Raw genomic sequence first — 17,899 nt, forward strand, 5'->3', positions numbered from 1 at the left:
TGCACAAATACTTTACTTCCACTCCTATGGTCTTTGATTACATGGACAGCCAGCAATTGGATCCTGCTCTTTGGGGGACTGACTCACACTGCACAACCCAACACTTAGAGTACACTCTACTTTCTAGAGAGTGATATTATACCTAATTTTACAACTCTGTCTCTAATCTGCTGCTAGGGAAATTCTTGCTGTAGAGCTTTTTATATGATATGTGCTTATACATTTTACAGTACAAGACAATTTGGTACACTAGCTATAAGCTAAGTAATTCATTTCACTCCTGCTAACCTAAGACTCCCACTAAGATCTGCAGTTGTAAAATATGTATTAACTCCCACCTTGCCATCTCTCACTGCTTTTTAATGTGGCTCCATGCTAGCAGAATGTCATGTACAAAATGACCATATAGCCATTCCTCTTTAAAAGTCTTAACTGCGTATAAGATAAGAATTATTTGCTCCTCTAATACCCAGTGGCATAGGCACAGTGGGATCATTTGCAAGAGTAGGATTGCTCAGTACCAAGTCAGGACTGCTGCACAGTTCTTAGAAGTTAACCTCTACATTTTCTGGTAGGGATCTGCTACCCATTATTTATTGTAAAAATAATTTTGTACTTGTATAAATAATGAAAAAGAGTATACAGGAAATATTTGACTGATATCCATAACCTCAGATGGGTGTGTATCCTTTTTCTGGATTTCAAGTAAGCCAAGCATTTAAAACATGTTTCCAGTCCATCAAAGCATGTGCTTAAATCCTTCACTCAGCTGATGGATTATGTTGAAACAACCAGACAGTTTTTCACTGACGGTAACAGATTCTAGAACAGGATAATAATACCATAATTTATTTTAGAAAAGCTTGAGAAATCACAATTTAAATATATTATTTTACAGAGGAAAAGAATGAGCATTCATTTACAATGACTTTCCTTGCTCCTATTCGCAACTGGCTAAATCCACACACAAATTAATGACCTATCACAATGTCTGTTGAGGATACAGCATCAAAAACTAAGGCACTGCGGAACTTACATTAAAAATACTAATGCAATTTCATTTCAGACTATTCAAATTTTGTAGAAAATGTTAGGTGCACATTATTACCTGCATTTATTCCTTTCTTCCAGGTATCACCGAAGCCCAGCAGAACTGAGGCATTTACTTAAATTATGAGAACCTTTTAGGACTATGATAAATGGAAGCAATAAATAACAACAGCTTTCTTTTAGCAATTGCCAATACATATCTGCAGCTCTTCATACACTATCCATTTACCTGCTTTAGCATCAGGTAATTCAAATTCCTTTATCCTATTTCTGATACCTCTCTCTATGACATCATGGTTTTATTTTAATCCCACACAAAAACACACTAAGAAGGAACTGTGGTTGACAGAATATTGTTAATTGAGAACAAAGTATTTGTTTAATCATCCTTAAACTAAACGTCATAAATTAAAGACAGAAGCAAGCCTAATTTAATAAAATCCAATACATAAAAGCATAGCCTATCTACATTAGCAAGTTATGTATTGCATCTAAAAAGTGAAACTGCACCCTAGGACTGAAACAACTGGAAGATTAACTCTAAAAATGTACTTTGAGTAAAATTAAAATACTCTTATAGCCAACTCCATGGATGGTCCCCTTGGAGTCCACTGGCCAAAGCAGACAGTTTCAGCTGGCTGCATTGGCACTCAGCCAACTCCAGGATCTCTCTGAATGCTTGTCCAGGTGACAGAACAGTCATGCCACCTAAGCATGGTGGATCTCCACCCAGAAAATCTCACAGCCAGGACTAATTAGATGCCTGAGATCAGGTTGGCTTCCTAACCACAGAGGGTGAGATTCAGCTCCAGACTGCAAAACTTAAGCAAAAGTGTTTTATAGGCAAGTTGAGAGTAGAACCAGGATTTGATTCACTTGCCAGCATGCTGGTACCTAGTATCACTTGGGCTGTTCTACTGCTTGTGAGACATCTGTGTGTAGATGTAGATGTGGAATAACCTGTGCCCTTCTGAAAAAGCAGTCAGAGGTCAGACAGGATCCTTGAAACATTTTAAAGACTGACAACTGGATGCAGGCAATGGCTTGATGGCTTGGCTACCAGAGACTGACATAACATCCTAAGATCCTGAACACTCCTGGATGTACTGCAGAAACACCCGATTGGCCTTGCCAGAATCAGGTTAGGTCTGCCAAAGCAAATGCTAATATTACCCTACTGCAGACTGACAGGCTAAGCCAGATGTGTGCAGTTCGGCATTTCACTGCACATTCTCTGACACATTCCTGCCATTGAATCTAAGCTTACCTATCACCTGATGAAGTGTAAAGTAAAATGGAGCTGTCTGAAAAAGTGTGCTTTGCATATGGTTCAGACTTAATCTGGGCAAAAGCAGCTCCAGGGAATAAAAGAAACTATGTCTCTTGGGAAGAAACAAAACGCAACTACAATTTCCCAGACAACCTCCCTTTTGCCTCGGCACCATTCCTCCAGTGTACCATACAATGAAAATGAAATGAAATGTTGCTTTATATGGTTAACACTCGGTTATTAAACATACCATCTTAGGTTCAAACAGAAATTCACTGCATTCAACAAGAATAACTTAAACCCAGATACTTGTATCTGCAGCTCTGTCCCTATACGGGTGCAAAATCCCAAACAGACGTTTTCAAGTATACACACTGCATGCAATAGCTTTCACAGGAATGAACAAGAGCAACAGTGTTTCATTGAATTCAAATATTCAGTTATTTGATGCGCTGAACACTTGTTTATGCTGTTGACAAAGTGTTCCCTCTGCTCTCCCTCTGAAACTGCCACAGGAGGCAGGAAAGGAGGCACCAAGGATGGAACAGGGAACTCGGCATTGCTCTGCTACCCATCCTGTGTGAGCAAGAACCACTCCATGAGCCCACTCTTCCTTCAACACCCAATATATTTGACACCAACCTGTGCACACAGAACATTACACATGCAGTTGAACATCAACAAGATGAAGATATTTTACATGTTTCTTAGCTACTTAGGAAGATGATTTACATAGTAGCATGGCATCACCAAATAGTTTGGTACATGAAAAGCTAACAAAGGACAACGTCTCTGGTAAGCATCCTTAGCACAACTGCATCTCAGGTTAGTCATAGAACTGATAATTTGTAAACTGTTTTTCCCGAAACCTTAGTATTTTAGAATATTGTAAAAATTCCTTTTTTCAACTGCTTTCACTTCTAAACACTAGCATGTAGCTAACATAAATTACATTTTCTTAAAGAAATTTAATATCTAAGTCACCTGAAATGTTAGATATAAAGGGAACGTATAAAGCACACTGCTGCAACAGTTGTTGCTGCCGATATTTTACAGTTTTGCTGGAAATACAAAGAAAACCCTTGCTTGCTTGGTCAGAATGGCAGGCAGGAATGAGCCCTGTGTGACAGATCTACAGATCTTGGTCACTTACCTATTTTTAATCCTAAAAGTCACTGAGATAGCAGTGATACTGTTTAAAACACAGAACAAATAGGAGTAGAATGGAAAAGAACATTCACCCAGATGACTTCGTTTAGAGAAACGAGAGAGGAACAAGGCATGCTGTTACAAACACTGCGTTCTTCCTGCTTTCAGACATTCATCTGTTTCAGTACACAATGCAGTATTTTACTAAATCCTCCCTTCAGAAAGTTGCTGCAGAGCCGTCCTGCTCTAATTGTTAGAAACCACCTTTTAATTTCCAGCCCTAAGTGATTTATACCCAGATAATATCCATTTGTTCTTGTCCCACTGTTAGCCAAGAGTTTAAAATCATTCATTTTCCCTCTACAGTCCACGGATTCCAGAGGGTTCATAAACCACTTCTGAAATTTTTAAAGTGTCATGAAACAAAGCAGGCCAACAGGCTGTAATTTGGTCTAACAATGCTACATGACATGTAGCATCCCCTTTAGAAAAGGTTTAGGAAACCAAATCAAGTCAAAGTGAAAATCACTGGTTCAAACTGGCCCTTCCTCTTGTTCTTAGCCCTTCCATGTGTTTTTAGTCAGCAGTCACAGACATTGTATCAGCCTTCCTTTCTACATTAAACTAATGATCTTTCCTAGTTTTCTCCTTGCAAGAAATGTCACTAGTCACTGGTTTTGCTTTCCACAGCTACTGCCGTCTCAGTCAGTGCCCAAAATCCCACACATGGTATCACAGTGCATCCTGTAACTATGTCAACATTGCCCTTAATCATCTGGAAATACTTCACAAAATATGTGCCGGGATCACATATGTCCTCTTCACAGCTGCATTAGACTGCCCTCCCCTTGCCATCCTTTGGTGAACAGGTATACTCAAGTCCTCTCTTCACAGAATCTCAGAATGGGTAAGGTACGAAGGGACCACGGGAGGTCACCTCATCCAAACTCCCTAGTCAAGCACAGTCACCTAGAGCAGGTTACTCAGGATTGTGACCTGACAGCTTTTGAGTATTTCCACTTACTGGTACCCATCCTCAGCTGCACAGCCTTTCATCCTACCCCAGTGAGTCCCTGACACCACCACTGTCACCTCACTCCTCAAGGCTGACAAACAGCAAAGCGTCAGCTTGCAAATGACTGATGGTGAGCTGGCTGATGACGCCTTACCAACTGATGAATCTGACCAAATACAAACCCCTGGCATGACCTAAATGCAAGTGACTGTGGCTAGTAAGCCATCTGCATGTTTGGACTATTTTGGACTATATTTTTCTAGTATAACAGCCATGAACAGCAATTTCAAGCTTTTTACTTTAATGATGTTCTAATATAACTTCACCAGTAATAGAAAGCTAAATACCAAGACACAGCAATCAAGTAATAATTAACTTTCTTTGAGGAACGTAAAGCTACAAGGATGAATAATTTTGTTTTCATGGAAATTCTATTACTTCTCCCATGGAACTAATCTTCAAATTTTGAATTAACTCTTTAAGAAACTGCACTGAATGTCTCTAAAGTATATGCACTCAATGGGTAACAGTTTTACAGTGTTCAAACAAGTTTTAGCCAAGCTGAAAATACCTGAGGGAAATCTGATTTTGAAACACAAGACTCATTTATGATTTTTAGGCTCATAGGCAACATTCTCCCTCTATCTCTAGGCGAAAAAACTTTCTTTTTGCTTTGTTCTACTTTTCTGATAGCTTGTTCCTCGTGCTAAAGGTTATAAACATCTTTCTTTTTCAAGGTCCTTACTAAGTCTGGTTTCAAAGCTAACTTTCACTTCATGTGAATTTTTCACCCAGAGATTATTCACTTTAAACAAAACAGAAATTTATACTATGGCACTGAGTTGCAGTTATATAAACTGGTTTAAACTAAAAGTCTAAAATCCCATGTCAGCTTAACTTTCCCAAACAGATAATTCTTGAGCTCCTCATTTTGAGACTTGGCTACGTATTGGTTGTATCTAGACAGGTAAATTTGGCAACACCAGGGAGCATTCCCAGGCATTGAAACTCAACTGTCTACACTATTAAACTTCTACAATTGTCCCCCAGCATGTGTCACAGGAGTGGTTTTAGTCTGTTCTATCTAACAAATTTCCAAAATATTGCCAGGGCACAGTTTGCAAGTTAGGACATGCCAGGAATGGTCCCCAACAGGCAGTATGAGTCCAGTGACCCAGTTTTAGAAGGTAACAAAATGTAACAGTGTGGACACTGGCCAGTGTGCCAGCTGACTTTGCACCAGAGGGTGGTTCTGGACGTGCTTAATTTGCAGATACAGGCAACAGAGCAACTCCATCCCTCTGCTGGGCACTGGCAAGCAGAGGTGGCTCTGTAAGGAAATGTCTCTCCAAGAGGCACAGGATCATTTATGGAAGTGTTCTGTGATTATGTGCTGTCATCTGGGCAAAACAATCCTCTCCAAGGCTCTTGCCCCCCATAAAGAGATGTCATGCTTCAGAGAGCTGAGGATCATCCCTGCTTCTGCAGCCACTCCAGAAGCCTGCTATTCCAGAGGAAGAGGCAAAAGGTCAAATGGAAGAAAGAGACACTGTTTCTAGCCCACTCGCCTCCTCTGCCTACTAAAATCTTCACTGATCTTAAGGGACCTTGTCCTATTTTATTCACACTTCTGCTACACAAAAGGCTCATCATGACAAATAAACTGTTGTAGGTTGCAGAGCCATAATCTTCCACAGTGGTACAAGATACATCCTGGCCATGGTAATTGCATGAGATCACTCACCTTATTCCATCAACTTCTACAAGTAAGGCACGTGACTTTTGACTTGCAGCAGTAAACAAAAGAACCTCTCAAGGTTTCACAAGTAGCTTTTTCCAAACCTCTCAACTTGGCATATTTGTCTTTGACCTTGCAAGTACAGCCTATCTAGCTTTCTTCTCGATAAACTTTTCCTTTCTGAAAGTTAACCAGAAAAATAAGGAAAGTGGAATGTGTAACAACTCATCAACTGTTTCTAATAATTTATTTCAAACCATTTATTCAGTAGCTCTCTCTTCTGATGCACTCTCAATTACTTGATTGAATAATATTCTCTGAAATAACACATGATGTGCTTGTGTCAAAGAGGCTCTCCACAGAGGCCATCAGCTACCTTTTAAAATCAATGAAATTCATAAATTTGCATCTGGCTTCTCAAGGAGAAAATAAAGGAACCTTTTCGCCTGGTAAGTATGACCTACTCATTCTAAGGCCAGCTTGTTTCAAGCCTTCTGCATTTCTGAATGCCAACATGAAGATGGATAATATCTTTCTTAGAACAGACAGATCTTGAAGTCTATTATATTCCCCTTTTTATGGATTCTAGTCGTAATTCCCTCTTAGTAATTGGGAGCTGCATACTGTTCCACACAGTAATGCATATTCTAGCTATTCACTGTCATGCTGCCACTGCATTTTTAACAATGCTGATAGCAACCGATGTTATCGAATTCTGCAGACCTTCCAGCTACAGCCCTGTTCATGTCTTTTTTTTTCCTTTCACCATTTCTGAGCAAAAATGTTTTTATTTTTTCCTTTGTGATGCCTCATCCCTGTGACCCTGCCATTCCTCACAGTCAGTTCTTGTTAGTTTTCAAATATTGAGTCCACACCATCTGATCATGCAACAGATTTTCTATTCTGATATGTTTGCTGTCTTTATGTTTGGAAGATCAAAGCTAATGCTGTTTATACCACAGTACTAAAAAGGTTCACTGCTCAAAAGGTAAAATAACCTTCATCTTTGAAATCCAGCCTTCTTTTCTTCCATGCCTTTTTACTGTTGCTAATCTCCATATGTTTCCACTCTTTCTGGCTTCATTTTGCCATATAGCAATTTTCTTCATTAAACTTTTAGGTGGAATTCTTGGAAGAACTCAGCAGCAGTAGTATCCTAGCCACTGATGCTTTAAGAAAGTAGAGCTGCACCAACACCAGCCACTTTCTAAAACTCCACTTCCACTTCTCTTTCCCAACTATATCCAAGTTGTCAGCTCCCCACATTTCAATAGGTGATATACTACTCCTCTTTTAAATTCTCTCCCAGTTTCTTTCTCCCCTTCTTTCTTTCCTCACATATATATTTTTTCCCAGTGAAATGGAATTTATTCCCAAATCACCTGGATAACTTTATGCATTTCCTTCTATATCTTACTATGCTGTTATCTTAATGTTTTTCAAACAGAGGACCACAGCCCCCAGGATGTTCATGAAAGGCAATTGAGAGAGTTATAAGACACTGAAATTTTATTACACTCTAAACCAAAAGAAAGTATCTCTTCTTCATTCCCCAAACAGCTTTATCCTTCAAAACCAACTTTTGCTATCAAAATCTCAAATCACTTATACAAACAAAAGATATAAACTTTCTACATGATGCATTTTAGACAGGTTCCCTCTGGGATCAAGACTGATGTGACCGTGTGATTTTGAGCCTGATGAGCAATTTCAACTGAATTTGACTGATGCTACAAGTCTCCAAGATACTGAACTGCAAGTTTTGTGAAAAAGCTGGTTCCTGGGCAGAGCAGAAAGAATCCCAATTCCCACCAGTGCAAAGACAAAGGATAGTTAATCCTTCAACAAATGTTGGTGGCAACTTCAGGATATCAAACCAACAGACAAATAGCCTTCTGCCAGCCATAGCCCACGTTGTGCCTTTGTCAACTGCATAGATGAAGAGTCTGTGAGGAATTGGGAGAGTTTAGCTACCAAAGGCACAAGATGACAAGATGCAAGAGAGAACTTTTGGTATTGTGTCACAGAGTATTTGGGGAAAGAAATTGCTTAAAGAGGAGATACTGGGCACAGCATTTCTCCCTCAGTTCCACTGTTCACATGATACACCTTTTACCTTCATTTTTATAGCCAAAGAGTGAAATACATTAAAATGTTTACTTTAAAGTGAAGTAATGAAACTGAAGGGCTTGCACAGCCCCACCACTCATTTCACCCACAACTTCTCACGAAAACCTTCAGTTCATCTTTCCAACCTACCCAGCTAACCTTCAGACTCACATTAGGACATGAGCACTTCCTGAGCCAGAATGGCATTACTCACCATAGCCAGAGTGACAGCAGCAGGACAGAGGCCACCATGGGGCATTCCCAGGCAATGATGAGGGAGGCTCTGGGGATCTTTATTAAGCCCAATGGGAAACTTGCTTTTGGAGCTGAACAGACAGAAAATCATACTGGCAGCATGATTTCTTCTCTGGGAAAAACAAGCAAATGTACCAGTCCTGCTTGAATTAATGTCCTTACAGGCTTGATGAGACAGTCTGTGGGCAAGGAGAGCCTTGCTCCATGTTCCCTGTCTGCCTGCACAGCTCCAGCATCCCATTTCCCCAACATGCAGAGGCAATCCTCATTTCACCATTGTCAGAGCCCTCAGGATTCCTGATTTTTCAGAATTTTCTCCTTGAAGGTCCGACATCCACTACTGCTCAGAGACCACTAAATAAACTCAGTGACCTCACCCTGCAGGTTGCATGGGGTGTATTTATGCTCTTATTAAAGTCAGCATCAATGCTGAAACTTGGCACAAAAACATGTTCAAAGTTCCTGGACTTATCTTCATCTTCTGCCTTTCTTGTGCCTCCTGCTTTACAACTGGATACACAGTGGCAACAAAAGCTGGCAGTGTTGGTGAAGGTTCTTTGCTTCTGGTGAGTTACTAAGATAATTAACAAATGAAAAATTAAACTTAGAAGGTTACAGATGTACATACCTCATAGCTAATGCGAATTTGTGTAACTTCAGCTTCCAAACACAGCATTTGTCAAGTTAAGGAGCACTGTATGGCTTGAAATCTCCCCCTGCAGGTCCTCATATGCCATCATCTGTCAATTTTTAATCTTCTTTTGAAAAGCAAGAAAATTCATCCTTTTAGCTCTTCTTCTTTCATTTATTTAAATCAGTTCTGAGATCCTTTCTACTTTATACTTGAAAGGGAATCTTGAAAGATGTTTGACCTAGACAGAACAGGCATGGGAGCCACTGTGGGCAAAGGCAGTCCCATTTTTTGCATACACATTTAGGGATGATATGGGACTTCTTAAATGCAGCACTGCAGTGAGAGCTGACATGCAGATGTCCATTTACCACAGTCTCTAACTTCTCTTCTATGTAACTGTTTTCCATAACACTTAATTTTCCTAATTGTCCCATCAACAGGACACCTCCTACAATTCTTGAAGCTGGACTTGAACCTGGCAATGGACACAACAAATAACAGGAAACGCTTCTACAGAAAAAGAAGGTCAAAGGGCTCCTCCCCCCTGACCCTTACAAACAATCCTGTAAAACCGGTAACAGCAGACAGGGGGGAACAGCCGAGGTACTCTACAACTTTTTTTGCCTCAGTCTTCAATAGCAACCTTTCTTCCCACACCTCTCAAGTCAGCTTACTGCAGGATGGGAACTGAGGGAATAAAGTGCTTCCCACTGTAAGTACAGATCAGGTTCATGACCACCTGAGGAACCTGAACATACCTAAGTCTATGGGACCTGATGAGATGTATCCCTGAGTCTTGAGTGAATTGGCTAATGCAGTTGACAAGCCACTTCCCCTGGTACTTAAAAAGTCACAGCAGTCAGGTGAAGTCGCAGGTGACTGGAAAAAAGCGAAACAATGTACTCACCTTTAAAAAGAGTAGAAAGGAAGACCTTGGAAACTCCCAGCCTGTGAGCCTCACCTCTGTGCCTGGGAATAACATAAAACAGTTCCTCCTACAAGCAATGCTAAGGTACATGGAGTACAGGAAGGTGATTCAGGACAGCCAGCATGGCTTCACCAAGGGCAAGTCCTGCCTGACCCAACTAGTGGCCTTCTACAATGGGGTGACCACATCAGTGGACAAGGGCAAGGCTACAGATGTCATTTATTTGGACTTACTTAAAGCCTTTGACATGGTCCCCCACAACTCTCTAAACTGGATTCTGCCCTTCTGTTCTGCTCTGTTGAGACCTGACCTGGATTGCTGCATCAAGCTCTGGGGGTCCCAGTACAGAAGGACATTGACCTGATGTAGTAAGTCCAGAGGAGAGCCTCCAACTGGATGGAGGACCTCTCCTATGAGGAAAGGCTAAGAGAATTTGGATTTTCAGACTGAAGATGAGAAGGCTTCCATGTGACCTAATTGTGGCCTTCCAGTATGTGAACGAGGCCTACAAGAAAGACAAGGAGAAACTTTTTACAAGGACATGTACTGACAGGACAAGGGGGAATGGCTTCAAACTGAAAGAGAATAGGGTTAGATTAGATAATAGGAAGAAACTATTTACTGTGAGGGTAGTGAGGCATTGGAACAGGTTGCCCAAAGAAGCTGTGGATGCCCCAACCCTGGGAATGTTCAAGGCCAGGTCTATGGATTAACTATCCTTAACAAAATTATTAAATAAATCATTTTTGTGCCACCTGCAAAGCTCAGCAGCCACATATGTATATTACTCTCTCAACAAATTTTTAAGGATACTGAGGCTACAAACAAGATCCTTATCTGACTCCACTAGACATCTTGCTCAAACACTGGTGGCAAGGCTGGGTTTTTTCCTAGCTTTCTGCAATTTACCCCTATACCAAAATCTGACAAACAGCAGTAACCAAGACTCCAAGAGCATCAAGGTCAAGTCTCTTAAGACTCTTATATAAAAGTCACCTGGTCCTGCAGACTGATTTCAGGTATAAAGGCCAGCAACACAGCTGCAATGAAGAATTTTCTCTTTTCATTCTGAAACAATTCCCTGTTTTAAATGAACTTTTAACTGTAGCATGTAATAACCTCTGATGGCTTCAAAGAACTGGCAATTGAGTAACAGGAAACTGGTTTTAAAAACTAGTTTAAAACCAGTCAAAGGAAAATCTGGATAACCACAGAAAGACAGACCTGCACCACATAGATCAGTAGAACTATGAAAGAAACAGTGTGTGTCAGCACATGTACAGATAGGGCATATTTGTGTGATGAAAGAAGTGAGTAAGGTAGGACCAACATATCTGTTTTAAGTCATCTTTCACAAAATTATTCTCCAAAGAAGTAAAAAATAACAAGTACCTTGGGAATTTTTGTTAACAGTCTACTTGGATTTCCAAAAAACATTTGATGAATCTGTCATTCATCAGTTTCAAAAAACCTAAACTCCCAGAGGATAAAAATAAATGTCCTTCCAAGGATAAATAATTGGAAACAGATGGTAGGAAAATACTGTCAATTTTTCAAGTGGAGAGAGGTCAATGGTGGAGTCCTGCAGGGATCTGTGCTGGAACTTGGGAGCTACTCATTTATAAATGGGCTGGAAAACAGGGTAAATGGTGAGGTGACAAAGTTTGCTGCTGATATTCATTCCAAGTAGCTAAGATAAGGGCTGACTATGAAGAAAGACTTTACAAGAATGAGTGACTAGGCAATAAAAAGGCAAATCAAAGTCAACGTAGATAAACAAATATGAAGCAATTTCTTTCAAGAGAAAAAACCTAACTACACTAAATTATGTGCTCCAAGGTGACTATTACCACTTCAGGACTGAGATCTTGGGGTTATAATAGGTAGTTCTGCAAAAACATCATCCCATTGTTCACTAATAGGGAAAAAGGGAGTATTACTAATTACTAGGGAAGGAACAAAGAATGAAAGAGAGAATATTATTAAGTTGCTATATGAATGGCTGGTTTGTCTGTCTTGAATATTGTGTGTAGTTCTGGTCCCACCACCTCTGAAAGGATACAATAGACTGGAAATGGCTATAGGCAGGGCAGCAGGGATGATCACAAATATGGAACAACTTAACAACTAAGGTCTGACTGAGAAGCCAAAGGTCGCAGAAACAGGTAACAGAGGGGCTACAGCAAAGGTATAATCAGAGCCAGCACAGGAATGTGTCTACAAGTCCCCTGTTCGCAGTATCTTCCAATACATTGGCTGAGGGGATCAAATGAAAAGGGCAGGCACAAGGTTTAAAACACAAAAACCCATTACTGAATCTTCACACATGTATTAAGCTGTGGAACTCCTTGCCCCGGGGCTCTGTAAATGCTGAAAGTTTACACAGGTACAAAAGGCAACCAAAGTCTCAAAACCCAAATTTCAGCAAGAGCTTTTAAATGCCAAGATCCATCTGAGGAAATTCCAGAGTACAAGTGCTGGAGAATAGAAAGTACCAAGGGCAAAATGGGCTTTAGCTGCTCTGATGGTTTTGTGGGTCCAGGTTACAGACCACTGTCAGAGATCACTGGACTAGATGGGCCTGTGGTTTGCCAAAGTACAGAGGTTTTAAATTTTCCTCTTCCTGTGGGCATAGGCTTTGGCATCTCCTGAAAAAACATAGATATTAATTTCATCCTACTTGTCCATAGGATACTTCTATGCCTTTGTTTCACTTTCTCTACTTTTTTCTTTCTTGTACTTTTCTTGTAACTTGTAACAACATCCCAGTAAAGAAAAAAAAGCACAGACAACTGTCTAATACTGTAAAGAAAATCACAATTGAAGAACTGAATTGTTTAATTTATTTAACGTATAAAGGAATAGATCTCAAGAATATCTTTACTTGAGAGGTTTCTTGTAAACTTTGGATGCAGGGTAATAAAGAGCAACAACACCTAATTTATCATGATTTCACTAAGTGTTTGTGTTCATGCAGCTGCTCAAATTTAAACTTATGTGCAGGTGTTTGTACATATGATTTTGCAATTGCAGGAGTGACTAGGGGATGGAGAACGAGGCTGCCAGCACCGGCTCTCAAAGTATCAAGGGTACCCTGACAGCATTATGCACATGGAACAAAAAAGGCAGACTAAGCCATGGCAAAACCATAAGGTCATCTCATGTACATTGCACTCACATACACAAAAGAAATAGCATTTTTCCCAGGATTTTTCTTCTTAATCATGTCATAGACATGTCTAGTCATAGACATGATTAGACAGCAACAAGAAGTGAAAGTGCATGTGTCCAAGAAATTGTTTATCTTTTTCTTATTTAAAAAGCACCTCTTCAAAACAAGAGCTATATCATGCTGACAATTTATAATTACTCATGCAGGACAGAATGTGATCAAAATCTTCCTTTTAAAGAAATGAGTTCCTAAGCTTTTATTTGCAACCCTAAACCAACCATCATCCCACATCAGAAACCTGATTCTAAGAAGATTTAAATTGCATCAATTTAAAGCATTATATGATCTAAATGAATGCTAACACTATGAACGTACATAATAGAAAGCAAAATCAAAGCTATACTCACATACTTATTTTACTAGTTCAGGTTCACTTTTGTTCCTGTACTACACAGAACTATTTGCATATGTAGATGACATTACCATGTTGTTCTTTATGAAACAAGTGTCTTAAGATTACTATAATTTATTACTTATACTCTCAAAATAGTAAAATAATAATAGATCATATAGCTCATAGAAAACCTACTATTATAAATCTCTTGTCCTGCCCATTTTACTCTAAATTTTCCTTCTTTCCCACTACCACTGTTTGCTTCTTCCAAGGATGAATTCTGAACCAATACGGACTTTCTGGTAGTTTTCTCTCCCTTTGAGGAAACTTTTTTAGGTAATACAGAAATGGACAATCAAGTCAATGCTGAAATAAGGTAAAACATTCAGCAGACAACAAAATCAGGCTCTTTCAACATCCAACATTATTTTAGTTCTTTCAGGGCATTCACATACAAATTGGGAAAGATGGCCAATAACCACCTGGCTATGTGCATATTCACTTATTATTTTAATTTTGGAGGGAAGCAGTCTGAGAAGTGATTCTTCCACTGATATAAAACTCCTTTTGTTGACTTTCAATGCCAACAGTGCATCTACTAGCTTTGGAAATGATAAAAATTCTGTGTTGTTTTGCCTGAAAACATATCTTCGGTGTCACACCTGCACATGTACAGCGTGGTACAGACTGGTTGGGCTCCAGTAGATCAGCTGCATGTGGGGTTTCTAAACATTATTATTATTCACCTGTAGAAAAATGCAGTAAAGGAATCAGATTCATTTTATCTACCTTGCCCTACTGTCTGTTGGCATGAAGAAGTGGAACCATATAAATAGAACACCATTGTCTCTGATGTTGGATTTGGAAATTGTGCTGCATACTGGACATGAACAAAACAGGATGAAATGCATCAAAGCAGTGAATATTCATGCCACCTTTTAGCGACAGAGCCATAAGGAGAGGAGACAGTTGCAAGCAGAAGTCCTTAATGATGCAGAAGAAACATCAGTGATGCAAAGATGAAACAGTCTGCCCTGCCTGGAGCCAAGTGACATGACTGTGTACAATTAACCAGACAATATCAGAAGGCATGTCACTGAATGGACAGAGCAGTCACCAGCATCAGAGAGGATTCCCAATGCAGAGACAATGAACCCAAACCCAGACTCCCTGAAACTGGGAAAAAATCTACCACCCTCAAGTGACTGCAGATCAAACCCCAAGTGACACAGAAAGAAATCATAAGGAAACTTCAGCGATGGAAACAGCATAAAAATACAAAATAACACACACAAAAGCATCACGGAAAGAAATGGTTAAAGCTGTTTCATACAAACCAGAAACTTCCACCAAGTCTTACGGACTAGGTGGCAAACTGAATAATGCTGAATCTGTTCAGCAAAAAACTCAACAGAATTATTGCTCAGAAACTGAAATGAATGTAGGTCAATTAAGGGGACTTGAAAAGTGATTGTAAGCCCATTTTGAAGACATTTTACTCAGCTTCCCTAACAGCTTATTCCTGCAAAGCCAAAACTTCTCAATTTCAGGGTTTTATCAGGAGGACATGTAAAAGGTATGGTTTGATTTTAGTCTATTTCTTCCCAAATGATTGAAGAATTAGTATTTTCTTGCTTGCTAAAAATTCTTTTACTATCTCAACTTTACGGACCATTTTTTTCTCTTCCTTATCCTCCCAGCTGCACACAAATCACCAGTTCTCTACTAACTCAGAGGGAAAGCTGCGTTGGAAATGCAAAAAGGGATGTCCTGGTGTTCTCCCTCTTTCTTATCATATGCTTTCCCCAGGGAGACACTGGATTTGATGGGGAAAGTCAAAAGAAGTCAGATCTTCTGAGACAAAATCAGCTACTGAAATTAGTAAAATTTTTTACACTCTTAACATACAGCGGGAAATTAAACCTTGTGAGCAAGCGAAACAGACCCCAACCAAAACTCATGCATCACATCCAACGACCTCAGCTGCCCTTCCAGTTCCCAGCAAGAGCCCTGGCCACCCCTCCCACTGAGCCGAAGTGGGCTCTGCCTTGGTGGAAACCTGGGCTCGGGACTAACCTTCAACAGGCTGGCAGCTGCCATCACCCACCGTCGCCTGCTCCAAGGGTCCCCACTGCCATTTTCTCCTGACCTTTACAAGAGACCACGCGCTGGAGGGCAGCCGGCCCCCGCCGGCTGCCGGGGAGCGGTGTGTGATGCTCATGGGTCGGTTCACGCACCGAAACCGGACAGTTGCTCAGGGCACCCTCGGAGGAGTGCGAGGAGCCGCGGGCTGAGCCTGACTCGGCCCACGCCCGGTACCCAGGAAGGTGGCGGGGCGGCCCGGCCCGGGCACCACCGGCACCGCTCTGCGACGCTACCGAGGTTTCGCGGCACCCTCGAGAATCCCCTCCCCGGGCTGCCCCGGCGGGGCACCCCTGGCTGCCCACCGCTACTCTACCCCCTCCGGGGCGGCCGCCGCTGCCGCAAGTTTCTCCAGAGCCGTCCGTGCCCCGCGGGGCCGGGCCGTGCCGGGCTGTGCCGGGCAGGACGGCGCGGAGCCCCCCAGCGCCGGGGCCGCTCCTCACACTCACCCGAGGTCAGCTGCATCCAAGCACAGATCTTATAGACGGTGGCTGTGTTGCAGAAGAAGAAGAGGATGAAGCAGACGATGCAGGCGATGATGAGCATCATCGAGAGCCCGATGAAGAAGGACGCAGCTTTGAAGGCTCCCGAGGGCAGGCTGGAGAAGTCCGTGAAGCTGCCCCGGCAGGTGAGTTCCCGGCTGAAGCCGTTGCCGATGCAGTAGTGGAAAAGCCCGAAGTAGCCCGCCTGCGGGGTGTCCACGCCGTCCCCGATCCAGTAAGGCTGGATGAAGCACACCACGTTGACGATGGCAAAGCAGATGGTGAAGATGGCCCAGAGCACGCCGATGGCCCGCGAGTTCCGCACGTAGTTGGTGTGGTAGATCTTGGCTGCCTCCTGAGCCGGGAGCATCCCCGCTGCTGCCGCTCCTGACGAGCCTGCTCCTGTCGCCGCCGTCCCTGCAGCCGCTCCGGGCATCCTCGCCGAGAAGGTCCCCCCTCCCCTTCCTCCTCCTCCTCCTCCGCCTCCCCGCTCGCTCCGCTCGACGCGACGCGCTCCGCCGCCGCCGCTGCGTGCGAGAGCCGGCGAGCCCCTCTGCCGGGCTTCAGCGGCTCCGCGCCAGCGCCAGCAGCAGCGGCAGCGGCGGCAGCACCGACACCGCCCGCCGCCGCCTATCGGGGCGCAGCGCAGCGCGGCGCCGGCGGCCGCCGCGCACCGCCCGCCCCGCAGCCCGCCCTCCGCCGCCGGGCGCCTCCCGCACACCGCCCGCCGCGGGCGTCCCGCCGCCCTGCGCCACAGCGGCGGGGGGGCAAGGATGAGCTGCCGTCTGCGAGGGGCGAGGGCCGCCGGCGCCTTTCCTGGGGCGGGCAGGGCGAGCCCGGCGTAAGGAGCGGGCGCTGCAGCCGCGACCTGCCCTCAGCCCCGCAGCCCCTTCAGCCCCGCAGTCCGCGGGTGCCTCTCCCGGCCGGGGCAGGGGCTGCCGGGTCGAGCCGCTCCGGACGTTGCTCAGTGAAGCGCGTCCAGAGGGGGACGTGTTCAGGCAGAGGGTTTTAAAGTTTCGAACGTGTGTGTAGTGTTCCCGCACAACACATCATCACCTCTCCTGCCGCGGGGAGCACCTGCTGGGTCCCCGGCAGCGGGTGAGCGGCGGCGCTTGCCCTGCTGCGGGGGGAGCCCGGAGACGCTCGTCTGCCGCCTGAGGGAAACCTCTGCGGGGCAAAGCGTGGAGCCCGGGGGAGGCAGGAATCACCCGGGGGCGCTCCTCGCCTCAGGAGCGGGATGACGGGGGAGAACTACGCTGTGCGCGCTCAGCGCAGCCGTGGGGCCGCGTCGGCCGCTCCCGGCGTGGGCGCGGGGCGAGGCTGCTCCGTGGAGAGGGAGCGGCTCCGCTCCAGCCGAGTGCCCGCGGCCTGGCTCCCGGTGCGCTGAGCGTGCTGGCATGCAGCAGTGATTAGCATTCATTAACGAGCAATTAGCATCTGGTAATAATCATTCCTGTGCCAGTGACACTTGGATGTGCAGTCCCTGACCTGTGCTGAGCCCGAGCTCGCAGCAGTAAGGGATGGCACAGCCGGAGTGAAGGGAGGCTCGGCAGAGCGAGCC

At 43.6% G+C, this 17,899-nt stretch overlaps 1 protein-coding gene across 3 annotated transcripts in view; it reads right to left on the bottom strand.

Annotated features, from left to right (window-relative positions):
• Positions 1-17,058, bottom strand: part of LHFPL3 (LHFPL tetraspan subfamily member 3) — a 250,906-nt gene extending 233,848 nt beyond the window's left edge. For all 3 annotated transcript variants that reach the window (XM_071552665.1, XM_071552668.1, XM_071552667.1), the window contains exon 1: positions 16,306-17,058. In XM_071552665.1, the coding sequence (XP_071408766.1) occupies positions 16,306-16,774 (469 nt within the window). In that variant the 5' untranslated portion in view covers positions 16,775-17,058. The remainder of the gene's footprint in view (positions 1-16,305) is intronic.
• Between the last annotated feature and the right edge of the window lie 841 nt (positions 17,059-17,899).

Source organism: Pithys albifrons, chromosome 3 (assembly GCF_047495875.1).
Source record: "Pithys albifrons albifrons isolate INPA30051 chromosome 3, PitAlb_v1, whole genome shotgun sequence".
Lineage (NCBI taxonomy): Eukaryota > Metazoa > Chordata > Aves > Passeriformes > Thamnophilidae > Pithys > Pithys albifrons.